General features: G+C 43.3%; 2 protein-coding genes across 3 annotated transcripts; one reads left to right on the top strand and one right to left on the bottom strand.

Annotated features, from left to right (window-relative positions):
* Positions 1-1110: 1110 nt before the first annotated feature.
* Positions 1111-9376, bottom strand: oprm1 (opioid receptor, mu 1). The gene is made up of 6 exons (XM_088384128.1): positions 8974-9376; positions 4212-4561; positions 3339-3514; positions 3053-3231; positions 2792-2975; positions 1111-2599 (listed from the first exon to the last, which is right to left on the bottom strand). The coding sequence occupies exons 1-6, from the start codon at positions 9213-9215 to the stop codon at positions 2594-2596; spliced, it is 1137 nt and encodes a 378-aa protein (XP_088240254.1). The 5' UTR covers positions 9216-9376; the 3' UTR covers positions 1111-2593.
* rgs17 (regulator of G protein signaling 17) lies at positions 9106-25505 on the top strand. 2 transcript variants are annotated; one of them, XM_088384130.1, is made up of 8 exons: positions 9106-9407; positions 10836-10941; positions 16970-17224; positions 19532-19859; positions 21079-21209; positions 22743-22817; positions 22898-23129; positions 23422-25505. In XM_088384130.1, exons 4-8 carry the CDS (start codon positions 19857-19859, stop codon positions 23608-23610), a joined length of 630 nt encoding a protein of 209 aa, XP_088240256.1. In that variant the 5' UTR covers positions 9106-9407; positions 10836-10941; positions 16970-17224; positions 19532-19856; the 3' UTR covers positions 23611-25505. The 2 variants fall into 2 exon arrangements, with proteins under 2 accessions (XP_088240256.1, XP_088240255.1); XM_088384129.1 differs by having other exon boundaries at positions 22883-23129.
* Positions 25506-26300: the final 795 nt, after the last annotated feature.

Below are 26300 nucleotides of genomic sequence, written 5' to 3'. Positions count from 1 at the left end.
TTCGCGAAGGCTTTCCGAGTGTGTCATTACATTCACTGTTTGTGCAAATATGTCATATTTACTGATGTCAGAGTGCTGACAGATATACGTTCTTGTCATTGTGTGCAGTTGTTTGGTAAATCTTTTGAAGAATGTCTTCTTTATTCTATGCGGTTGATAAAAATGGGATTAATAAACTCTACGATTGGATTCCAAGATCATATCACCCAGCCCTGGCCGAATTATCTTCTCACATTTCATCTTTGCCATCAATTCTCACCACAATTCAATTTTCCCTTATCAACATTGTCTTCAATACCGTCTGGCCATGAAACTCAGCTTTTGACAGTTTAAGAAATAAATTCCTTGTCCATTATCCCGCTTGACAAAAAGAAAGCTAAATAATGTCCCTTTAGGTGAAAGCATGACGGACGAGGCGCATTTACAGCCTCGACCACCCGCCGCCACGACAAGTCCGCTATTGAACTTTTCAATGTGCTCCCCTGCAAACATCAGCTTGATTTCTTGTGGGTGTTTTTTTCTGAAAGAAAATACACATTCTCCACTTTTTTCAAGGTCTCTAAATCAGAATTTATGACATCAGGAAATCCACTTGTAGCCAGCCACCTCAATTTGGCTGCAGAGATTCCATGTGAAATCTCATTTATTTCTTGTTGCACTGAAAAAATTGCCAAAATTGTTTCCTTTGTGTGTCACAATCCATTTTGCTAACAGTAATAACTAAAGAACCTTGGAAAATGCATGTGCGTGTAAATGCTGAAGAACAGACATTGAAATAATAATGCATGGAATTAAATCATCACATCACAAATGATAAGAGCGGAAGATGAACTAACCTCTTGTTGAATTAAACCCTAGTTTGAAACCCTAACCCTAGCTTGAAACCCTAGTTTGAAGGATTTTAAATTTCTGATTTGCTTTGCATTTTCTACTCTTCATGGGGTTTTTTTTTATGGAAATAATTGAATGCCAAATTAGATGTCCTGTAAAAGTGAATTTCATATCTACTAACAAATTGTCATTGTGGTTGTACAAAGCAGCAAAGTCCAACAAACCTTTATTGTAATTTGAAATGTATACACATTTACACAACACCAGAGGGATCTATACAATATATACAAGACAATAACAGCAAGGACATTCATATATTTATATATTATTAATATAATTGATTTATTTATATTATTTGTGTGTTTTATCAATATACAATTTGAAGAACAGTAAATATGACAGTCGAAGGACGATCCACTTTAGACTAAATCTTAGTCCATGCTAGGTATATACAACAAGACAATAACAGCAATACATTAATGTATTTATATATTATTTGTGAGTTTTGTCAATATACAATTTGAAGAAAAGTAGATATGACACAGTAGAAGGACGTTCCACTTTCGTTCTAGACTAAATCTTAGTCCAAGCTAGGTCTCAGTGGCTCAATTTATCTTTGTATCGAAAATAAAATGGCGGCGCAGGTAATATCGAGTTTTACGACGACAGTGGAAAAAGCAGCTGGCGAGCGCAGCGCCCGGCCCTTCAATCCAATCGCGTCGCGTAAGATGATCTAACAATGGCACCGCGGTGTTCTTTCATTAAGTTTCGGTGCGATGTCGCAAACATTTATTTCCCCACAGAGTCACATTCGTTTGCCGTCGCAAGATGGCGTTTCTAATGGTGATACAGCACAGTCATTTCAATTCCTCCCAGTGCGTTTGGGTTCGAAGGCATCATAAACATGAAAGGGAGTAGCTTGAAGTTGTAGAGAGAGAAAGTTTTTTCCTGCTATACCAAATATGGTTTCACACGGAAATCTGTACATCCTCATTTTTTGTCAACCAGGCAGCAACGACAAGAAAACGTAAGACAGACACCAAAGCAACAGCAGCAGCAATACGTACAGCGAAGAACATTCCCGTGTTGAAAATACATCAAGTGAGCCTCCGACATGGCCGCCAGGCCGGTGCCGTTAAAAATGTGTCAATTAACGGGGCGGGGGCGGCATAAACACACATCGTAAGACCCCCTTTATAATCTAAGAGACGATGTCCAGAGCCCGTCTGTCGTCTCAGCCCAGGCACAGGTTGGAAATAAATCAGTTTGTGTGTGTGTGTGTGTGTGTGCAAGTGAGCGTGTAACGGAAAAAATAAACAAATCCCGAGAGCTGTCGCTGGTCAAACATCAAGCAGCCAGGAAAATAAGCATGTGACTGCTGCTGCAGAAAATGGTAGAAAATGTGCCAAAAAGCATTCCGGCGTCAAAACATTAGGTGCAGCAACTCAATGAAAATCAATTGAGCTCCTACTAGATATTCACTTTGACGAGCTATCAATAATAATAATGATAATAATAGTAATAATAATAATCTCGTCAGCATTCTTTTTGTTCATGCTGCACGCACACTTGATTTCCAATTGGTCCTGCGCCATTTGCCGACTTGTAACGTTTTGCCTCGCCGTCTGTGTGTAGGTGTGTATTGGCTCGAGTGCGTTCGTAATCAGAGCCCTGTGGTGACTTGGGTGACTTCCGAGATGAGGTCGTCGTTGGCGCCGCCGCCTCGACAGTGGCAGTCCACGGACTCCTCCTCCACGGCTAGTCATACCTATTGACAGACACAAAATGGCCGCCGCTTTAAAGCACCTTCAAGTAACAGCATCGTTCCCAAAACACCAATTATATTTGTATTTATTTATTTGTTGTGCTAGCATTATTGTTAGCTAGTGTGAAATTTACCGCAAACTCGATTTTTGCTACAGCAACATAGGACTTGGGGAGTTGACTCGCCCCACCATACCTGCTGATTGGACCTGTCTCCCGACTGTGCGGTGTTGGGCTCGCGCTGTGGGGCCTTGCGTCCTACCACGCCCACCCGGGTGGAGTTCTGCATCTCCATTAGCGAAGGGCCCGATGAGCAGAACTCGCGGAAACAGCGCTTGAAGTTCTCATCCAGATAGCCGTAAAGCACCGGGTTCAGACTGCTGCAAGTGTGCAACATGATACCATAAATGCCGTCCATAAATGGCGGCATGGCATTGGCGGGTTTAGCGGCCGCTACCTGTTGGTGTAGCCCAGGGCGATGCAAAAGTGCCAGGTGACGGTCTGCAAGGTGGAGCTGGAGATGTTGATCAGGGCGATAATGATGACAAAGATGTGGATGGGCGTCCAGCACACGATGAAGACGGCCACCACCACCAGCACCATGCGGGTGATGCGACGCAGGTTTCGGTCTTTCTCCTGGCACCAAATGACATAATTTTAATTAAGACCACAATGGAGCACAGCTCCTTGAAACCAATTAGGACTTTATCTCATGCATTCTAACAAGCGAGCGGCGAGGGCACCTGCGAGCCTGACAGCATTCGCACGCTTTTGAGCCGCAGCACCATCAGGCCGTAGCACACGGTGATGATGAGCACGGGCATGACGAAGGCAAAGATGAACACGCAGATCTTGAGCAGGATGTCCCAATACCACGACGGGTGCGGGAAGATCAGCTTGCAGTCCACGATGCTCGAGGCTATAAAGGCCAAATCACAGGACATGTTGTTTGCTTTTCGTTTTGGCGCCATGTTTGTCCATCTGTTGGTTTGCTGTGTATGACTAATCCAAAACAAGGCCGTGTAGCATATGAATTATGAAATGGACAACGACGGAACATAAATGAGGTGTAATTAAGAATAAGCTCCAGAGCGAGGAGGCTACTTGCATCCACATTAATATAATACAAGCGAATTTAAGTGTATTGAAAACTTCGGAAGGGTTGCTTAAGATCTTTTGTAAGGAGCACTATTAACCAGCAAAAGGCTTCCCGGTGACTCATTTATATGAATCGCCGGCATCGTCGCCTATACAAAGGAGGTAATGGAGAGAAAATGGCCAATTAAGTTAGCCAAGCGTGATTCCGCTGCAGCAAAAGGCTCCGGCAGGGATTATCAACCGATGGTCTGCGGCCCTCTAGTGGTCCGTGGCGGTGTTGCATGTGGTCCGCAAAATTGAAAATGGAAACATTTTTAACAATAAAATTGATTCATTTTCCAGCTAATTTTATGAAACATTTACCCATCCAAATGATGTCAGAAATAGCTGAGATTTCCAAAATACACAAACGAACGAGCCTGTATAAGTCTATCCTTCAGGGCAAAATAAAATGAGTTGAATGTAGAAAAACTCAAAAGACACATTTTTAGGGAGCCGTTTAGTCAAGTCAGACTCACGAGTGACGACAGTGGAGGCCATGAACATGACGGGCAGGCCGATGGCGGACGACAGGATCCAGTTGCACACGTTGACGATCTTGGCGTTGCGCGGCGTTCGGAAGTCGAGCGCCTTGACCGGGTGGCAAACCGCCACGTAGCGGTCGATGCTCATGGTGGTGAGCGTGAAGATGGACGTGAACATGTTGTAGTAGTCGATGGACATGACCATCTTGCACAGGATGTCGCCGAAGGGCCATGTGCCCATCAGGTAGTTGACGTTCTGAAAGGGCAGCGTGCTGGTGACCAGCGCGTCGGCCAGAGCCAGGTTGAAGATGTAGATGTTGGTGGCCGTCTTCATTTTAGTGTACCTGCCCGCAAACAAAATTGGAAATCAGAGTCGGCGTTGTTACTACGATGAGCCTGAATTACCAGGTTTTTAAGGGACCTAAGAAAGAGTTTTCTTTCAAACAATTTCCTTTCATACTGCTTCAAAGTGCACTCAAAAGTCTCATCTTGGGTGTTTTTTTATAGCGAGAGTGCAAAAATTGCAGTTCCTCTTTCCATTCCAGGATTATTTTTCGAAGAAATGATGAAAAGCAAGAGAATTGAAGGTCTGGAGAGAGTGACTAAAAACACTTTCAGAGGCGACGGCTGGGAAAGGAAGATAGAGCTTTTGAATTTAACATTTCATGGCTTAAAAAATGGTTTTATTTGACACAGCATAACTGAGTACATGGATGGATGGATGGATGGATGGATGGATGGATGGATGGATGGATGGATGGATGGATGGATGGATGGATGGATGGATGGATGGATGGATGGATGGACGGACAGACGGGTGGATAGATGATCGTCTTCTCCTCCCTGTTTTTATATTCTCAATAATCCCAAATCCTCTTAACAAGTGTCCATGATGACGCTTGTTCATTAAATTCAAATTAACTGCAACACTGACAGCTTGCCAGGCTTGTCATTTCCCGGCTTTATTGGTCCGGGGACGGTTAGCCGAGTCATGTGACATAGAGCGGCAGGAGGGATGTTTGTTTTATGTGCCATTACGGGTCTCACCATTCCAGATGAGCAAAGTTCTGAAAGTTTTTTTTGAATTCTTTTTCCCCTTTTACAGCAAGAACACTATTGATTTTGAGCAACGGGTCGATACCGGTCAGTACATGTTCATTTAAAACCTACAGATACATCATGTGCCATCAAATAAAAGGCCCAGTTGGTACTGAAGAGAGCCTCGACCCAAAAAGAGTGGGAAGATGAAATAAAGTGCCATATAGTTATTTTTGCTGTGTATATTTTGCCTTAAAAGAGCTTACAAGTGGCGTCTTTTGGGCAAAATGCCACAACACAGCAGCGGTTCTTAACAGTGACACACAGCTTGAACGGCCAGCGTGGCTTATTTACTAAAGAAAGCCGCTTCGTTATTGATTCCTCAAGTATGAAATTAATTCTTTAGCCAGGGGCTGAGGCGAGCTCAAGCAAACGAACAAATAATTAAAGGACGGCGGTTAGAATGGACGGAATATTTTGTTATTGTTTGTTTCGATGCCAACCAGCGTGACAGCTAAGATATTAATGCTCGGAGGAATTTGTTAACAAGCCAGAGAAAAAATCCAATAACAAACATTGTTAATAAATGAATACTCCTGGGTGGCGACGCTATGAAAATACGAGCACGATGAGCCAAATGATGGCGTTAGAAGTATTGCCACTATATTGCGAAAACAAACACGCTCAGCAGGGGGTTGCTAATGTCGCAGCACCAGTAATATTAGGTACACGTGCACACTAATTAGCCAAAGCAATGATTATTTACGAGGGAGTTTGAATTTTTTAGCTGCCGCTGACATCGTGGAGAGGAAAAACATCCTTACAAAAAAAAACTCCTTGTAGCCTCAATATTGATAATATATGAGAAAAAAAAAACCAATTCAGTTTTTCAATAACCTCTTTAGCGATCAGATCTTTTTGAGTTTTTCCTTGCCCTCCTGGGAGTTTAAGATCAGGGGATGTTTGAGAATAATTGTCCATTTTTTGTATATCTGAAGCCCTTTGAGACTTGCTTGTGATTTAGGGCTACATAAATAAACTTGACTTGACTTGACTTGACTTGACTTGACTTGAGGACCTTCACATAAAGTCCCTTTGATTGACCTCGACACGCCTGCCATCATGGAGTAATTCCCACAAAGCCACTTGAGCACAACATCTTGCGGCGGCGCGCCATTAATCTAGCGAACTGCTGTTATGCAGCGAGCTAAACATCATTTGTCATGAGCCTGTGAAAGAGCGCTGCTGCTGCTGTTATCATATTTTCTCTCCGCCGCTAACACTTTCCGCGCACCCCGAGCGGCTGTGACGGATCGTGGAGGTCGGCGAGCCACGAGCCAACCGTGTAGGTTTCTATTTAATTCGTTATTGAGCAGCCCGACTTGAAGAAATGTCCCTTAAGTGATGAGATGTGCCTGGTCCGAGGAATCTAATCAAAAAGTCAGAAAATTAGAGAGTGTCCCATGCTGTGAAAAGCTATTTGTCGTTCCATTAGCACTAAGCTAGCATTTTTTTTTTTTTTGCTTCCTAGCTTAAGCCTGAAGTGCTCACACTGACAGCATATTTCCTTTTGTCAGTTCCAGCAAGAGAAAATCAGCCCTGCAGCATGACGCCGGCTACAAAACTCAAGCTTGGTTTCAGTAGACCATTGCAAAATCTATCAAAAGCTCATTTCCGGCCAGCACTCATTGACGCCAAGCCTTAAATCAAAAGAATTGGCATTATCCGACACGGTTGGCCACGAATGCCTGAAACGCTGCCGAGCATTTTGCTACACTGCCCTCTTCCAAGCGAATAACTGAAATCACGTAATCAAAAAGCGAAGCTTGATGTTGTTGCGTTGAGAAATTCATAGAGAGGCAATTCGGCCAGTGCTGACTGCCAGTAGAAATCGCTGGGGAGTGCTTGTTGCCACGGTAACAAAGCGCACGTGAAGAAAACAGCGAAAGGTTGCACACCTTGACCTCCTACGATCGCTTCACGAGAATGACGCACACGAGTGGCGCAGATGAGGCTTGTTACTCTCTACAAAAACACGCGCCAGAGTTCTGGGTAGACTAATTCCCAAAATTGCTGATAGAATTCTTCAAACTGCTTTTTGCCCTTGTTGCTAGGCAGAACATAGCACATAGGTAAATCAGATTTTTTTTATATATATATATATCTATAGATATACTCAAGGCTCACTCGCAAAGAAGTTTGCGGACGAGCGCGAGAGGAAGTACGAGGAGATAAAGAGCGAGAAGGCAATCGTTACTCTTTATGACCTGAGGGGTTGCCACGGGAACGCCTTACTCATCCGCTTCCGTTTCTATATAATCTAGCCAAATTGCATCCGAGACCACTAGCATAAAAGTGAGGATGGAGAGCACATCACTTTTTTTTTCTCTTTCATCTGAAGAAATTGTTATCAATGCACCATTAGCGAAATGGCTGTTAACACTGATTGTAGAAGAGCGTGAGAGAAAAAAGGACAAGGAGGATGTGTCCCACATTAGGACACATCCTTTATTTATCGAATGCTCTAATGGGCGGGAAACCTTTTTGATGACTAAACTGCTGTGAGGATTCATGTTGACGTTCTGTGGACATGTGATCACTTTACAAAGTTGTTTGTGTCCAACTTTTTGTCTGTGGGCTCTGTTTTTTGTCTGGCTGGCGTGCAGCGTAAATTATATATATATATATATATATATATATATATATATATAAAGTCCCTATGCTTTTTATTCACTCACCTTTTGCAGCTAAGTGAGGCGTCATGATGCAGAGCAAACAAAGCAGCGAGCCGTTTTAAGATAAAGAGAGCGCAGTGATGTTTGCAAACCCAGATGAAGATGAGGAGCTTGTAAAGCTTCTGACTTGTTGCAAAGCTCAGCAAAGCAGCTGAAGGATGAGCGGATGGAGGACATTTAGGAGGCCATCACTCAAGCGTTGTGGGAACACACTCAGGTCCGCCCACCTGCCACTTGACGCGCCCACCGCCATAATGAAAGAAGCGTTGGTGCTGATTCCAATAGACAACCGTGTGTGTGAATGTGTGTGTGTGTGTGTGGAGACACATGGTGAAGTGTGTTCATGATAGCGGGAAAAGCTATCTGCCAACTTTATTGCCCAGCTAATGAAGTCTTAAACGTTTAAATGACATCCTATTTAAACTAATACAATGGAACCTCAACAGGCAAACTGTATTGACACTGAAATGATCTGTTTCACAATCGAACCGTGCTGGACATGTTTGAAGGAACATTTGAACCTCCCTAAGAGGCCAAAGAAGGACTTTGCTATGGAAAAAAAGTGTTATTGCAAAATGATAACTCACTGAACTGAGGTCTAGCACGTGAAGTGGACTGTACAAAATGTTGTTGCTCGCTGAACTGAGCTTTTTGCAACACATGTAAGGTAACCACATCTTTTATTGAATAACTCTAGCAAAAAATAACCTAAAGCCATTTAAAACTTTGACTCGCTGAGCGGAAGTTTAGTCTGTGACGTCAAACGCACGACTGCGAGAGTTGTCACTTTCGCCTTGGCGGAGGTCTGCCCCTTTGCGCTGTTTTAAAATGTGCAATTTTGACGACCCGCGTGTCTTCGAACCAGTAGCGAGGTCGCTGGCATGCTTCCCCGTCCAGTCGGCGCGCAAACACCCAGTGAGTTTTACGCACACTTTATGCGTTGTAAGTGACGCGCGTGTGCGTGCGTGCGTGCGTGTGCGTACCTGACGATGATATACATGACCAGCACGTTGCCCACTAACCCCACCACGCACACGACGGAATAAACCGCCGTGATGACGATGGCGATGATGAGCGGGTTGGCGTCGCTGTAGTCAGCTTCACCACCCGGGTCGCGCTCCCCGTCGCACCTGCTGCCGTTGGAGCACAAGCCGCTGTTGTTGTAAAAGGCGGCCATTTGGCTCCGGTAATCCACGTCTGAGAGATTGCCTGATGCGCTTTCCATGGTTCTTAAAAAAAAGAAGAGCGCACAGTGGAGGAAGGGGAAAATGCTTGCGGTCCAAAGTGGAAGCTGCGAGGGACTAAAGGGAAGAGGAGGACTGGTTGGAGTGAGGCAGGCGGGGGATATGGGTGGGGGGAAATCAAGGGAGAGATGCCCCCCTCCCCTTTTGCGTCTTCTCTCCTTTTCTTTATTCAGGTTCTTCCCATCCTTGAATTTACTCTCACCTTCTTCGCAATATCACCGGTATAATTTTGTCCAATCGGTTTTTGCCACCTCCACCAAGGAGCTGCAACCAAGTGTGATGTTTTTTGTACTCACAGAAAAAATGAATCAATGCGAAGAAATCGCACTGGAAACAAAAGTGTTAGATAACAAATAAATGGCCAATGAAAAAGTACAAAAAAAAAAGAACCAAAGTTTAATATGATAAATTAGTGTTCACAAAAACAAAAGAGCAAATCATGTTGATGCTCACTGAACTGAGGTCTTGTGTGACGTCACCCTGCAAAACAATCAAAAGTCCAAAAGCATAATGGGCTGATGAATGCTTAAGTGAGGTGAGGTAAAAAAAAAAAAATAATCTGCATGTGCCCAAGGCCAATATTTGTATTCTCCACACACTGATGAACAAAACATAGCAAATTGACTCTTGTGTGTTTAGCATCAGAGTTGAATCTGGATTTGATCCATATTTTGCATTTGCCTTCAATCTGAAATACAAGCTTTAACATGATCCAACACACATCGTAAATTCATTTGCTGCACTTGTGAAATTGTATTAGATTAATTTGTTGACATCATGTCGGTTGTTTTCATTTGCTGGCACGCGGCGAGTATGAGAATGCAGCCCGTAGTGTAAATCCAATCGGGATCGATTCTAATCAAGAGAATGTCCCTCCTTGCCTCATTACGAGGCACAAGAGTCCCAAACGGGGTAAAGAGGACCTATTAAGTGTGCCGCAGGCATGTCTGCACCCGACCCGACAAGCGGCGCCAGTCCTCAGTGACATTGATGCATATTTACGCTTTGTCCAATTAAATTAAGACAAGCAAAATAAAGCTGATCGATTTCCGAGGTGAAAGTCAATGCAGCGGGCATGGATCCGAGCTGTTCCTTCCTTTTACACAAGCTCCCTTGAATGCAAGTGTGCTTGATGGAGTGAATACTAAAAAGAGCCTGTCAGGGTGGAAATACAATTTGGTTACACTTGCACACTCAAAGTGTAAATGCTAAAAATAATATTTTGAAACACGATGAAATTTGACAGTAAAAGAGCTGTCAAAAATATTTTGACCAGCATTTGAACGTAAACACTGAACAAGAACCGATGACCTTTTCAGAGATAGTTTCACCATCTTAAAAAAAAAAGCAAAGATTGACTCGTGGGATTGGAGCTAATAAATAACTTTCAGAAGCTAGCTGCTTGATTTATTGACGCCTCGGAGCGAGAGATTCCACTTAGTGGGACGGATGAGCTGTCCTGTCCTGTCGTGGCTGGGTGATTTTGAGCAGATTTAAAGCTTTTAATCAAAAAGAAGGACGAGGACCGTCGACACCGGCAATACGCTGTTATGTTTAATTGCGATGAATTCTATTCATTATGAACCGCTTTCTCATTTCAGGACAAAAAGAGACATCACAGCAATGTCATTTGGATCAAGTGGAGTCTTTCCATCCCCTGTTGCCGTGGCGACGCCTCCTTTAATAGTTGCAACGTGTGCTCCACAGGTAATCATTGTAATGTGTGTGCCATGTAGCACGATGCTTGTTAACTCGTCACAATAGTTAGCTCATCCTGTTATACCAGTATGCTGTGATTAAGATCATTGTCGGATTGACAAATCAGTAAATACTAAATCCAGTTTGTCTAATTGAGTGTGAGAAAAAGAGCTTAGGTTAATCAACCAATTGGCCGTTTCCCTTCACCAATGTGACATTTTATAGTCACAATCGTTTTTTATCTAGTTGATGTTTATTCAGTATGTGATAATCAAATAAATTGCTAATTATTTTTGATGTTATTTTTGATCGTTTTGACGCCTTTTTTTTTAACATTTGAAATTGTCCAAATTGTTAACATTTCACCTCAACAATAAAGAGTGACAGATTTTTGTAGTACTCCCAAAATTATATATAAAAAACTGAAATCTATTTTGACATTCTTGTGCATAGGCCACAAACACACCCAAAAACACACCTCATTATTTACCATCAGGAAAACAAAAACAAAAAAATTCTTTATCTCATCACGCTTTGTCATCCTGGCGCAGGTTCCTCTCTCGCTCCGCATTTAATGTGCTCGTGATTGCTATCAATGCACTGTGTAATTTACCACAGTAATGGAAAATCAGTGTTAATTATGTCCCACAGACATATTTCATAATTGTTAGTACGAAACAGCCTGTTCCATAAGCAAATTAATCACAACCTAATTTTGGTTTTTTTTCAGCTATTGAAAGGACAGCTACAAATATGAATTTATCACATGCTAATAATACCCAGTTATAATGTCACATTACTACCTTTTTCATTATCTTCAATACAGTTTACTCATATATCAAAAATATTACACATTATGGTTATGCCAATGAGATTAAAGCATAATGCTAATATGCTAATATTATGCTATGTCACGTCTCGTCACCGGTTGCTTTATTAAGTTTTCTGTTCGCGTATATATATATATATATATATGTGTGTCCTTTGACATCAATACGGAATGCTAGGCTTCTGGAAAAAGACAAAACAGCAGTTTGTGATGAATGACTCAACGCGTCGGAAAATATTCAAGCTACATGTTCCGTGCTGATAGCACTTGCTCGGATGTGCACACATACACACACAAAAGCAAACACACACATGCATCACTTGCAATTCCGCTGATGGCCTTGCAGCGTTTTGTCAAAGTCATCCGTAAGTACACAAAAGAAAATGTTTATATTCATTCAATATGACGAATAAACTTTTAGTTGAGGAAGTGCGTGTGCAAATGTGTGCAGCCATCTTATAGTATAGGCAAAAAAAGAACGTGTGAAAGTGACATAAACATGGAGAGACGACAAGAAGCAGCTGGAGTAAATTAATGCACTGACAGTGCTTCAAGATGCGTTCAAATGTGTACATTTACATGCTCAAAACGCCCTCGCTAACATATATCATGGCCCCAACTTCAACAAAATGAATTACCACACGACTGCTGTGTCATATCCAGTAAATGGCCGATGATTATGATGATGTATGTAAAGGCGTGAAAGCTTTGAGAGTAATTTCATTCATATACTTCAATACAATGTTTCATTATCCTCCAGGAAGATGCACCATTATTGTTACCTTTAATCACTAATATCTTTTTTTTATAGCCCTTGAAATGGAAAATCTGTTGAGCATCAAATTTACCCTGTTTGGATTTTTTTTTTCCATTTCCTGTGATTGTGCACACACACACACACGCACAAAAGAAGACTCCCTGGCCTGTGTTTTGTCTTAATGGCTTTTCTTGACTGACCTTTCGGAACTTTGTGTGTTGTGGCCGCCGAGCACCAAGGACGCTCTTAATTAATATCACCATGTTCCACTCCCGTCTTTTCATTTATGACGTGATTAAACACACTTTTCATCTGATAAGGGCAAACAGATTCCAAAGTAAAAGTATAAAACAAGGATTGTGGTCATATGGCAATATAATTAGAAATAATGTGAATCGCATAAAAGATAGCTTGATACAGTAAGGATATAATATTATGACTTTATTGTATTTATTGTCTAGCCAAAAAAATTCAAAACAAAAGTCCAAACGGAATAAAAACTAACTATCATGAAAAGATTATATATATAAATATATATTCTTTTGCGCTAAATCTGCTGTTTATTTTGTTGACATTAATCAACATATGATGATGATGAGGAGGCCATTTGCGGCGCCATTGTTGTCACGCTGCGTACTGCTCTCTGCAGAATTAGTCACACACTTGAGTGAAGCAAACAATGACAATTGGCCTCCAAAACAAAGTAAAGTGCCTCTGCTAATTTATTCCATCACTGGAGTGCTTATTTCATAACATCTGATTCAGAATGAAGTACAAGATTTTTTGTTAAATTTCTTTTCTGTCTTTGAGTCACTCATCAAAAGTTATCTGGTTTGCTTGAGTCAGTCTGCAGTCCACTCACTCGAGTCAGTGTGTTTAATTTAAGCGAATCAACCGATCTTTTTTTTTTCTTTTAATCTGCTTACTCAATGAATCGATTCAAACGATTCATCTGAGTCAGCAGTGTTTACGGCAGTCACCTAGCTTGACCCAGTGGATTGATTCAAACGACTCGTCCGAGTCTGATGTAAGTTCATTGACTCGAGCGTGTGAGCAAATGAATCAACTGAGTCTCCCTTGTTTCCAATAGGGATAAAATCCTTCCGGCAGCAGTGAAATAGTAATAAGTACCTAAAAAAAGATTGATTATTACCTTTTGAGTTTTTTTGTGGGATGAGTGTAACTGACTGCAAGCCTTTGGGGAGTGTACTTCAGGGACCCCCCACAGTGTCAAATACCAGCTTGTTCCTCTTGAGTGGTTTTTTTTTTTTTTTTTAATAGCAGCTCTCCAATTGCCAGGTATTTCCTTTACAGAGCCCTTTCTTAACCTGCCATCAACGAAATGAACTCGTGATTGCAGCTACTGTCTGGCGTGGGCTCCCGCCGGTGCGGCACGCCGTCACAGCGCCGAGTGGGCACATGGGAACGCTTTTAATTAGCTGTCTTTAATTGCAGACAGGAGACGAGGCTTGAAAGAGAAGTGACAGCCAGGTGAAGGAAAGTTTCTCGTGTCTGGTTTTACTATAATCTCGAGTATTGGTGAGGACTTTAGAGTCTTTTGGATTCTTTTTTTTTTTCAACCCTAAAAAAAAAACAGTTGGTGAGAGTGGTCAAATGTAACATGAAATTTGGTTGGCGTAGTTATTATGAATACATCACACTTAAGAGGCCCTGCTTGAACTCTCCAATTTTGTTAAAGCAGCCACGCTCAAAATATTCATGAGGCAAAATTATTGCACAAACGGCTGAATCGTATTAAAAGTCAAGGTCAAGGCCTGCATTATCGGCTTTAGAGCTATGGGGAAGGGAAAAAAGTGGAGAAGAAGCTTACTTGAAATAAAAAAATAAAAAAGTGAGCGAGGATGAAGGCGGCTATATAAATGAAATCAAAAGACCTCATGCTGTAAATATAATAAATATGAATCATACTGTGTAAGAGCAGTTGTAATGCGATGAAAAAGAAATAAAAAATGGGAAGAAAAGTAAAACACACCAACATTTGCCATTTCATATTTTAAAAATACCATCACAATCTGATTGACTGCCGCGCGTCTTTCAGGGAGTTGACGGCGGATGAATCTCAAGCGCAGCTGAATTATTTAACCGTGTCTCGGTGGACGCCATTCCGAACGTTCTCTCTCTCAAAGGAGTCCCATGAATATTACAAACAATGGTCTTGACAAACGGCTGCACGGAAGCCAATGATGCTCCCGGGGGGGCGACGCTCGTGTTTTGCCTCATCAATTTTCCGTCAGACTGGAAAGCGAAATCCTCCCACTGACCTTCTCTGGGGCAAAAGACACAGACGCTAGGTGTACTTCCAAAAGTATTGGAACACTGATGCCAATTCTTCAGGGAATAGACACAACAGTTCCCCTGCAAAAGTATTCGAACAGTGAAGCCGCTGACTTCACTGTTTTTCTTCTTTTCCAGTCATCACTTTTCGAGTTAGGTGAAGATCTTCTCACAGCTTCACAATCACTTGCTTTTCCACCCACAGACTTTTTTTTTTTTTTGTGGAGAGCTTTAAATGCAGTCTGCACCAGCCAACCCCCAAGACTTTTGTTCCGTGACAGTTAATTGTGTGTCGTCTCCCTGTTCTGTCTCCCACATGTGAGTTCTCGACAAGTTGACATTTAGCAGCCGGGAAACTTTTTGCTTTAATAACGCCGACATTTCTTCTTTTGTGTTTTTCCGGGTTTGTCGTCAGTCAATAATTTTCAAAATGTCAAACTTGCAGAGCGCTGCTGCGGGATTCGATAAGAATGTCAGTTTGGATTTGCTATCTTTTCCTGCGATGAGCTCAAATGTACCAATGTGGTTTTGCTAGACTGCTCAAGGCATGTGTAATCTCATAAAGTAATCAATATTTTTTTTTGAGCTGCATAGACATCGTGCCAGGCAGGCACAGCTGGGAATCACTCAAGAGGGAAGCAAGTTTTGTAAATAATGGCGGGCCCCGGAGAGATGACAATATATGTTGCCATAGCAACAGTTCTTTTCAAAAGAGTCCAGTGGTAACCTCGCATCTCCACGTCCGCAGCATAAAGACACAATGAAATGAAAATATCTATAATATATGTGTTTTTAGAGAAAGATAAAAGTTTGGTATGTGCGTCTCTCCAGATAGGACCAAGTTGGGGTTTGCTCGCATCGGTTGCTAGCTTGAGGTTAACTACAGTTAACTACTCTTGTAAATGATCCTACAATAAATATAAAAATAAAAGTAAAATAGAAGCCACACACAAATATTGATCACTATGTAACTTGCAAATGTTCTACAATCTCTTTCTTGCAGACCAGCAAGACGATTAAGGATGATTAGTGGCAACATCTTGTCTATTTATCGGTCGTATTTGTCGTTCACCTCCCTGACGCCATTAGCATCAGTCACATGCACTTTGGCACCAGACATAAAGAATGTGTTATGATGATAGAAAAAGCCACTCAGGGAGAAAAATTGGCTTTTCATAAAAAAGGCCGCCTGTCTGTGTGCCTACATCAGTAAGAATAACTCTTTGGGTGCTTACTCAGCTCCAGTTTACACTATAGATTACATTTGGTGTCCTGGAGAAAAATTCAAATTAAATCCGCACAAGACCTTACTTTATTTTTTATCTTCATTTGCGCCTTCAAAAGTTGGTGTAGGTGTTCATTTTATCTGGAAGTGTGGAGGGATGTTGAAACACCTTCGTTCCCAGAAACAAAAATACAGCAACATTTGTAAAAATAAATCGTAAAATATGAATAGGTGAATCTGGAGGTTACTTTTGAGAGTTTTGGGGATTTCTTGACCTTTTCACACGCAATCTTCCATCACATGAAAAGACAAAAAAAAATAGCTAAATCAATCCTCGCCGCTTGTTTTTTGTGTAAATTGTTGGCTATGAAATATCTTGTTGGTAATTGTGTTTTTGGGAGGGGGACGGCGACAATGATAGTTTATGGTTGCCATTCAAATAAGGGATGGTAGATGTGTTTAAGTACTTGAAATAGATAAAGAGCGTTAGCGCCCCCTTGTGCTACGGTAGAGAACAACCAGAATTAAAACAAATTGATGAATGAACTGCTTTTTCGCATCATAGTTCGAGTTCATCTTGTCTTACTATATATAAAATGCAGTGGCCCGTGAGTTGTGAAGCACAGGAAATGTTGAGGAAGTTAAATATGAAACATACGATAATCTTTTTAAGGATTTCTGCAAGGAATTGTTGTCCTTTGCTTATTTAGTGGTATTTCACTATTCAATATTTAATTTAAAAATTTGGGTTATCTAGTTATTCATTCATTCATTCATTCATTCATTCATTCATTCATTCATTCATTCATTCATTCATTCATTCATTCTATAGGCGAACCCGCTGGTGCCGAACCGCGCGTGCGACTTGAAATAAATATCATGGTTATGGACTATTTAAAAATCATTGTAACCCTCATCCATCCTGTTTGAGTGCAAGGGTACCGGTCCGAAACATCTGGGACGAGCCCTCCTGAAGATGGGCTGCAGAGGCAGAGAGCAGCGCGCATGCGCAGTGCATCCAGGGGCTCGGCGGCGTTCGGTGCTGAAGTGGGGCGGATGGACGGAAAAACGGCGGCGATGGACGTTCCGCGGCCGAATCCACATTAACGATGCCCTCCGAGAGGCGTCGAGACACCGTGGCGTGCGCACCCACCACCCTGGGACACTGACAGTCTGACACAAAGCGGTAAGACGACGCTTGATTTGGGCGCGCTGCGAATCCGGGGGCACACTCACCGGCCGCGGCGGTGGCGGCAGCGGAGGAGGAGAAGCTAGCTTGGTGATTAGCATGGCAGCTAGCGCGGCTCCCTCCGAAGATAGCGACTCTTGGGCGGCTTACGAATGACAGCGATAGGGCTGTCGTTGGAATAAGGTTCGTCGCCGCCTTCCTTGACTGTGTTTGGGCTCGGCTGGCGGCTGCGCTCGGGTGGGTTCGCAGCAGCGGCTAGCCAGTGGAGCTAATAGTAATAGGAGTTGGAGTTCCCCGATGAGAGCAGGTTCAGGAGAAAAGCGGCAGATGGGGGCCTTGAGGCAGATGCAACATATCAACCTACAAGACTTTTTCTAGTGCAAAGAACCTCCATTTTCAGCTCCTTGGTTTAGCAAACGAGAGCACCATCTCCGTGTTGAGTGTCACCAGACTTCCCCGCTGAAGGTTCTAATCATGCTTCATTGTTCTACTCAGTCACTTATTGCTTTCTGCAATTTACTTGGGGCTCATAAATACACAATACTGCCTCGAAATATCCACCAAAGTAATCTCTAAGTAGCAACATGACAAAATTAGACGGAAAATGACTATCTGTCAAAATGCTGGTTGTGTTTGGGATGGGCATTTTGAAAATCAAATGACGGGTTCCGAGGAAATTACGTGGACACAAACTTTTACTTTTAGGGCCTCGGGCCTAAATTTGGCAAGCCATGCATTACAAAGTGAATCAGTTACTGTTAGACAATCTTTTATTTTAGGAAGCATTTTGCTTGTGGCCTGTCTTCCTCTTGGAAACTTTTGCCATTCGCAAAGGAAAAAGATTCTTTTTTTTTTTTTTTTTAATGTAGGCTATGCAAAACCCTTCGTCATGGGCCGTTAAGGCATACAAGTAGGACTTGTATTTTTTGGTTTAAAGTTCAGAAGGAATGGGTGCAGATTCGCAACAGTATCGGGCTGGCATGTTGTGTCATGTGATGGCAGCCAGAAAGAAGCAGTTTGTGGACGAAAGATGACTAAGTCAATGGAGGAATGAGAAATGGTGGAAAGGGTTCAAATCTTGGCTTTTTCTGTTTGCATAGTAAAACATCACTCAAATGAATAAAATAATGAATGAGGCTAATGAATAGTGGTCAGAGGAGTGGGCCGGCCCACCAACAACAAAGATCCGAATGTAACTAACGGCTATTGAAAAAAAATTCACCCCCCCCAAAAAAAAATGTGTCCCACAATACTGCTAAACATTCAAACGAATGTCTCTTCTCTTTCCCTTTCACAGTCTATGTCGGATTGTGTTGAAAAAGACAATTTCCCAAATCAACACACGGGTAGGCAGGCTGGGAGGCCGTTTCACGCTTAGTCAGTTTCCTTTCCGAGGAGAAAATGCAGCAAAATGGCATGACTGACTGTGGCTCGGGTGTTTGGCTGAAGCAGCGAAAGTCGGCCTGGGTTATTTTTCATGATGTCCTTTAAAAAAAAAAAAGATTGCTTGGATTCTGATGTTTGTTGTGGAGCGCTCAGCTCAGTAAACCTTCAATATACGAGCTCATTAAAAATTCACCCACGGTCACTTCCTTAGGATGTTTTTTTTGTTGTTGCTGTGTCGATTAACGGTGGACGTCCTCTTCGACAGAAAGTTCCTATTTGTTTTCAGAAACACTCGTGAATAACAGAAAATAAGCAGAGGGATAATAAACTACGCTGATAAACTTGCCGGAAGCGTAAGCTTTACAACGCTTCCTTCACACTGTGCAATTTGTTTTGCTGATCCAAAGCGCTTAACTTTAGGCAATGATAATTTAATGTCACAAATATGCGGCTATTGCTATCCAATCCAAGCCATCCAATTATTATTATTATTTTTTCTTTACAATAAGAAACAATAATTGAAAACCCTTGATTTGTGATTTTGGAGCGAGTAATCCATTAATTTGCTGTGTATCTGTAATGCAGTGAGATAAAAAAATTTCAGTGTCATAACGGCCCTCTGACTAAATTACAAAATAGTCCACAACAAAAAAGGGTTTAGTTATTTTCTTTTTTTTCCCCCGCTAGAGTTTAGCAATGTTAGCATTAGCGCAGTCGCAAAGTATAATGTTTTTTTTTGTTCTGGAGTTTTTGTGTTTGAGCGAACAAGCAGCCACGACAAAGGAACCACGTTGGTTGCGCAACAGATTGGCCTCAATCTGGTTACAAGTCTCCATCATACTGTCTTTGATTGCCTAGTCCGATAAGCATATTGGTTGGCAAATGTGATTTAGCTCATGTGTTTTGCCCCCCCTCCAGATGCTGTACTTTCAAGTCCACAAACGACCCATTGGCTGAGATTGGAGGAAGCCCAGAGGGCGAGAGCAGAAACCGAAGGCGCGGTCGTGAGCTGAGGGAGGAGATTTCCACGAGCGTCTCTGGTCAGGGATGGTGAAAGCACTAAGCGCTGCTGCCGTTGGTAAAAAAGGACCACCTGGCCTTGCCCCGAGCCTCCCGCCAGCTACCGAGGCAGTCCATTAGCCGCTATCGGCCCCTCCGCCGAGCGGCCCCGCTATCGTCTGGCAACCGATTACCTCACGCCATGAACACTCTGTCTGACCTGCTTTCAACAACTAACTAATTCATGGTAAGATGTGGCGGGAAAACACATTTCTTTCAAGTCAAGTCCAGATTTCCAGAAACCAATCTGGCTGAAATGTCAAGAATGTCCAAAACTGTCATCTGTCTACCTTTTTGAGAGTCCATTTCCTCTCTGAGCTCTAGTTGATGGTCCAGAAAGCTCCCACAAGTGTCCCTTTTGTGCTCCCGCGGCCCAATTTGTATTTTCAAGACGGCGGCGCTAAGCAGTGCTGTCAAAGCAGCCTCGGCTCTCCAGCTTTCACAACAAAGCTGCGGCCCGCTCTCGTTTGCATCCAGTTTTATTTTGGTTGCCTGGTTGCTGAATAACTGATGCACTTTCCAGTGGTCAGGCGACGTCATTTGCATATCACACAGCCCGTCGCCTTAGTTTCCCGTCCGTCCTATGTCCATATGCAGACCAGCTGGATCAGGACGCGGGAGACGAGATGCTGCGCCAGGAATAGATTTGCGAGCCTCTCTGCTGCTCTTTTTCATATCGGAGGTATTAATGACGGGTTTGATATGAGCAGGTAGGCACTCTCTCTTTTTTTTTTCTTTTCTCGCTGCAACTTTGATTGCATTCTGCGACAATTCACCCCCCTCCTATGAGACGAATGTCAGGAGTTGTGATGTAACAGGCTGGCTCTGCGAGAGCGCCGTTTGCTCAGCAGCGCGAGCAGGCTTTCCCAGGTCCGTTTAACTCGCAGCCAGCCCGCCAGCTGGCCGCCTCGCTCGCCGGGCGTTTAAGAAATCAAGTGACAAGGCTGCACTGTGCGTTATTGTCTGAGGCACTTTAAATGACTTCTTAGAGCGAGGCGTTTTATTTAGATTAGCCCGCAGTGCTCGCTGCCGTAAAGAAAGGCTGCAGTGTGATGGTTAAGTGGCTCTCTCTCTACCCGCCCCCCCACCCTCGGCTTCTATCTGCAATACACACACACACACTTCTAACCCAAGGCCTCGTTCATGTCCGCCTTCCAAGCATGTGAAATGTCAGGGGAAACCCCCCGGCAAGCATGGCAGGGCTCCACGGCGTCTCCAAGGTGGAACACGGCATGCACGCAAATCATCCTTGGACGTCGGATTGGATGCCATCGTGAAACCTTTAGTAACCGCAATGTTTTAAATTGGATTTACGGAACGATTAATCAAATTCAAATGGGCATGATAAGGTAGTAAATGCAAGTTTCAAGTTGTGTCAACCGACAAGTGTATTTTGTGTTCGACAGCCCCGGAGTGTGAGTGGAGTGGAGATGAGAAAAAGGCAGGCGGCGCACATCGAGGCCCCACCGCAGGTCCCCGGACAACCCCGACCCAACACCTGCTGCCTCTGCTGGTGCGGCTGCTGCAAGTGTCTCTGGTAGGTTCTCCGTTTGCGCCCCCCCCAGCAAAATAGCCGAGAAACTATTCGAAGCTTGTGGACGGGGGGCTTCCTTTTAATCTGGCAGCTGTTAGCGAGGACATCATCGGCTGTGTATTCAAGTTCACGTGGGGCCAAAAATTAATTAAAATCCAGCCCGAGTTGCACAAAGTCCCGCCTCATCCGGTTGCGAGCGACACGGCAGCCGCCCCACGCTCGGCCAAGAAAGCAGCGAGTGAATGTCGCCTCTGTCGCAGCACTCCATCTGAAGAGGTCGGCAGGCTGGCAGCTTGTCAAGCCTGGAAGGAGTCTCCCGAGTCTCCATGCGGCTCTGACCCCCCCTCCTCCAATTTCTGTGGTGATGTTTACGTGTTTGTCTCCTGGTCTATCAGACTTCCCCATCTCGCTCGGCCCCGCCTCGCTCATCCCCTCTAACCCGGTGCTCACTCGCCATCATACAATACTCTTCTATTTCCATCTTCTCATCACATGCAAAACAGCTGTGAAGAACAGCCTGTATATTTAGCCCTATTGTGAGGGCGCCCGGGGGCTGTGGCCCGCTTACCCTATTAGAGGCAGCACAATGGGGACTTTGACAAGAGGAAGCAGAGATCCTCCATGGTGGGACAAAAATAGACGGCGCAGTGTCTGTTGCATTATGGACCAGGGCGAGTGAGACAGAGCAGCGGTGGACGGAGGGAAGCTAAGCTAGCATGTGTGTTTAGTGCGTTGACAGGCGGCCATTGTTCACTGCATGTGTGGCAGTGTTTAGTGGAGATCATCTTGCTGGCTTGACGGTCGCACGCAGTTTGATTAATGGCTGCGTGATACAAAGTAAGAATTTCATGATGCCAGCGCTTTTATTTTTATTATTTTTTGTCGTCGGCGAATTGTTAGCAGCATTTTCATTTCGTCTCTTAGATTGGGGATAAAAGACACCGAGACCCAGCATTCTTCTTTTCTGCCAAAAGACTCAAAACACGGCCTGCCTCACCATTCATGTCACGAGAAAGTTTGTCATGTGGGTAAAACTTTACAAAAAAAAAAATTGGAATGAGACGAGGACATCCCTACTAGACTGAAAGAGATTTTGTCAAATAAATGCAGCGCTCTATAAATGCACATACGTATAAGACAACGGGATACTTCTTTGTCTTTCCCCCCCTTTTTTTTTTTTTTAACTACTGAAATTTAAGTCTGAATGAATGCTAGCTTTGTGTGCTAGCATTAATGGCAAACAACAAATAATGCAAGCGTTGTTTTTGCCTTGGTCACAAGCTAACGGACTGACTTGTATCTGCATATTCGCAGAACTACACAGAACAATACATTTACGTACTTGTCCATGCCATACTTCCCCTAAATGAAGATGACTAGCTTACATGTTGGAAAAATCAATACAAGTATTGGACCCATATTGAAAATTAAAAAAAATATATACTTGGATATATTTTCAGAACAAAAAAATCTGATGTAATGAGCGAATCTGATGTAATGAATGTAAATCAAAGACTCTTTTTGCTTCCCATGCAGGAGTGAAGACCGGATGGAGAGAAGCGAACGCCAGACCTGCACCAAGATGGACAGTATTGAAGCTGCAGAAGAACAGTAAGTCCTCAGCCCGCGTCGGCTTCCACGCTGCGTAGTCACGACCGCGTTGTCTTGATCTCTAGCGTGTCCTGCCGCAGACACCCCAGCCTCGACGAGGTGCTGTCGTGGTCTCGGAGCTTTGAGATGATGCTGCGCTCGCTGGAGGGCAGGGAGATCTTTCGGGAGTTCCTCAGGTCAGAGTACAGCGAGGACAACCTCCTTTTCTGGTTGGCCTGCGACGAGCTGAAGAAGGAGACGGATCCCTCAGTGGTGGACGAGAAGGCCAGGATCATATACGAAGACTACGTGTCCATACTGTCGCCGAAAGAGGTTTGGCTTTTTGTTTGAAAGCTGACCAACACACCACTGACAATTAATTGTCCTTTGTTTGATAAGGCTGTGTGTAGGAACAGTGATAAAAATATAAATGGTACTTAATTACCTGAAATAATTAAAGTCTATAAAGTATAAACACTAAAAAAATAACTACGCTGATTTTGTACACCACTAGAGGGAGCCTGCATATCACTGTTGGTGCTCGTGAGACTGAGACTCTCATCTTTAGAGGTTTACTGAGCTTAATGTCAGCCCTTTTCTATGTATCTCTCATCTGTGGCCCCAGGTGAGTCTGGACTCACGGGTACGCGAGGGCATCAACCAGAGCCTGGCCGAGCCCAGCAGCCTGATGTACGAGGAGGCACAGCTCCAAATCTACACGCTGATGCACCGGGACTCCTTCCCCCGCTTCCTCAACTCCAGCGTTTACAGAGACCTCCTCGCCAACAGGAGGCGCACCTGCCTGGACACCTAAAGACCCCGCCCGCACCCCACCTTACCCTCCATCGCGACGACGACGTCGTCAACTATGGTGCCACAAGTCCGGTTTGGAAAAACAAACTCTTTCTTGATTGCAAAAAGACTGAATGACATCCCAGATAGCTGGTTATTGTTCTTATTTATATTTTTAAGCAATTTCTAGCCGGTGATGTGAATTTGCTGGTTGCTTTTAGGTCAAATTTGACGAGGCCGCCTTCTCCGGCTGCTGATTGTTTTCGCGAGCGCAGATGTCTCGATGGTCATGTTAGACTGGACTCCTCAGGACCAGGAAGTAAGAGAGAACATGAGAGAGAGAGAGAGAATGGACACGCCAACTATTCCTGTACTGTAATAATGACACCTTACTTTTCATCCCCCCCATGTCATTCTGAGCTAACGAAAGGAAGGCTATCTCACGCCGACGACTGCAACCGTGTAATTTTTTTTTCTGAATTAGTTTTCCGGAAAGGGAAAGTAAGTCGTTTTATTCAAGGGGAGGCGTCCACATTGAAGCAGCACCCGTCCGCGTTTCCATCAATCCGTCCATCCGAGCACTTTCCTTCTTTCGCGTGGGAGGAGTAAGGGCTAGACTTGTGGTTGGGCAGCTACATGTAACTCAACAATGCCTTCACACATGTTTTGAGAAAATATTGGCTGCACAAGTGGCGCTGCTGTAGCCCCCCCCCTCATCCCCCCCATGGAAAACAACCACAGTTAATCCCGCCCATCCCTTTATTTTTCCCCTCGTCCTGCTTCCCATTCGTACCCTCATAGCCTGACAAGCACAGGTCCAAAATAAATTATAATAATAACACAGCAGTAGTCGTCTACATTCAGGCACTGACGCGGTTAGGATAACGGGCCCTTGGCCTTTTTCTGTGAGCTGAAGCGGGTGCCAAACATGATGTCAACTGCGCGGCGGAGAAGAGAACTCGTTTTAGCCAGCAAATTGTCCGTTAGCGACAATGCTAACATTTCTCTGTGGGCGCTAGGCTAGAGCCGCTTGCTAAGTTAGCATGCCTTTGCGCCACACACATTCTTTGGACTACTTTTCTAAAAAAAAGAAAAAAGAAAAAAAATCAGACTTTAAAACGCATGATAGTGTCGCTTTAAAGAATTTAGAGGACAAAATGTAGGGCGGGGTCTTGCCAAATGTCCCCATAACTAATTTTTTTCGGCCCGCCCGGCCTGTTGATATGCAGTAGAAAGTGCATGACTGAAGTATTATGCTATATATTTTTTTTTTGTTAGTTGTCGAATTCACTCCGATAATACTACTGATTGCTACATAGATGAATGATGTATCTATCAGATCCTAAAGTGTTTTGCGGAAACTGTGCCACTACTTGTTGATACATGGGAGCACTCTGTATCGCCACCTACATATCTAACTACCTGACGTTGACGTGCCAAGTTTTGGTCGAGAGCCATTGTAAGAGCAGGCTAGCAAAAAAAAAAAAAAGTGCAATTGGATGGTTAGCCTAGTTAGCAACCGTGTCTCTTTATTGCTATGCTAGATTTTAAACCGCCGAAAGGAGTCAAAATTAGGGATAGGCACGAAATTTCCTTGATAAATTCCGGGGACAATTTATGAACTTTTTAAAAAATATTAGTCATGTGACAGGAGAATTTGAATGTTCTGAACTCCTGCTTCCATGACAGTGTCGTATTGAGAAGCGTTCTGAGTGGTCGTAGCTGATGTCACGTTGTTGTTGTTCACATTCTTTACCCGGCAAAGTAGTTGCCAGCCAATATAAAGCACCTCTGATGATTTTTCAATCCCGACGCTCAACACGCGGGTCGTCATGCCAATCAAAACTATGTTTGATAGTTGATGAGTTGCAGTGGAACCTCCAAAAGTGGAACAGCTTGAAGTTCAACCACATCCCCCAATACCAAAAAAATCTGCGGATATGTTTTGGCAATAGATATGATTTTTTTTAAATGCTGTTGACAGCCCACAATGTTAAATTTGAGCTGATAAGTGTCCTTTGCTCTTTTTTTGAGCTTTTTCTTTTTGCCAGACCGAATCAATTGCAGCAATACCTTTAAACTCGGTGACGGTATCGCTCTGCAGATAACTTCTTGCCTTGTCAGCCTTCAAAGGGTGAGTACATTTACTTTATTTTGGTTGTGGCTAAAGTCTCTTGTATAACAGTTAAGGACTTTAAATTGTTCCTTAAACCATAGCCTGAAGGTTTTTGAACCTGGAAAAAAAACATTTGCAAAATTGCTTTGACAGATTGGGTTCGAGTTTGGAGGTTCTGCTGTACATTCAAATGTAGTCAATGTTATCAATCAGCGGAGTCAATAGAAACATTGTTTTGGAGATTGAAAAAAAAAAATCTTGGCAACAAAATATATTTTTTAATCCAGAGTCAAATGAAAACAAAGGCCTCCTTGTTTCCCACGAGTTCCTCTGAAGAACTAAAAACTATTTAATAACACATGCAGGCAGCCACATTATTATCTCCTTCGCTGTGGATGCATGCGCCCAGTTCAATCACATCGGCAACTGTTTTTAGGTAAAAAAAAGATTATTTTAAAGTTACGAGAATGTTTCACACTACTCAGATAAAAACATAAAATAAACATCATGGTGCAATTCAAATCAAGTTTACATTTCAAAATAAACAAAAACAATTTATGCCCTTGGTGGTGCCGTGTTCAAAGCGTTTGGGAGAC

Source organism: Syngnathus floridae, chromosome 9, assembly GCF_059516105.1.
Source record: "Syngnathus floridae isolate MCC-2025c chromosome 9, RoL_Sflo_1.0, whole genome shotgun sequence".
NCBI classification, from domain to species: domain Eukaryota; kingdom Metazoa; phylum Chordata; class Actinopteri; order Syngnathiformes; family Syngnathidae; genus Syngnathus; species Syngnathus floridae.
Note: the sequence above shows the minus strand (reverse complement) of the source record. Positions and strands in the feature narration are given on the sequence as shown.

Bases quoted from the DNA above. Each gene is read 5' to 3' on its own strand.
- oprm1 (XM_088384128.1), bottom strand. From the start codon at position 9,215: ATGGAAAGCGCATCAGGCAATCTCTCAGACGTGGATTACCGGAGCCAA. The intron at 3,515-4,211 runs GTGAGTCTGACT...TGGCCTTTATAG, and splicing joins GGCCTCCACTGTCGTCACTC to CCTCGAGCATCGTGGACTGC. The intron at 2,976-3,052 runs GTAGCGGCCGCT...GCACACTTGCAG, and splicing joins GCCCTGGGCTACACCAACAG to CAGTCTGAACCCGGTGCTTT.
- rgs17 (XM_088384129.1), top strand. The intron at 22,818-22,882 runs GTAAGTCCTCAG...CTTGATCTCTAG, and splicing joins ATTGAAGCTGCAGAAGAACA to CGTGTCCTGCCGCAGACACC. The intron at 23,130-23,421 runs GTTTGGCTTTTT...CTGTGGCCCCAG, and splicing joins CCATACTGTCGCCGAAAGAG to GTGAGTCTGGACTCACGGGT.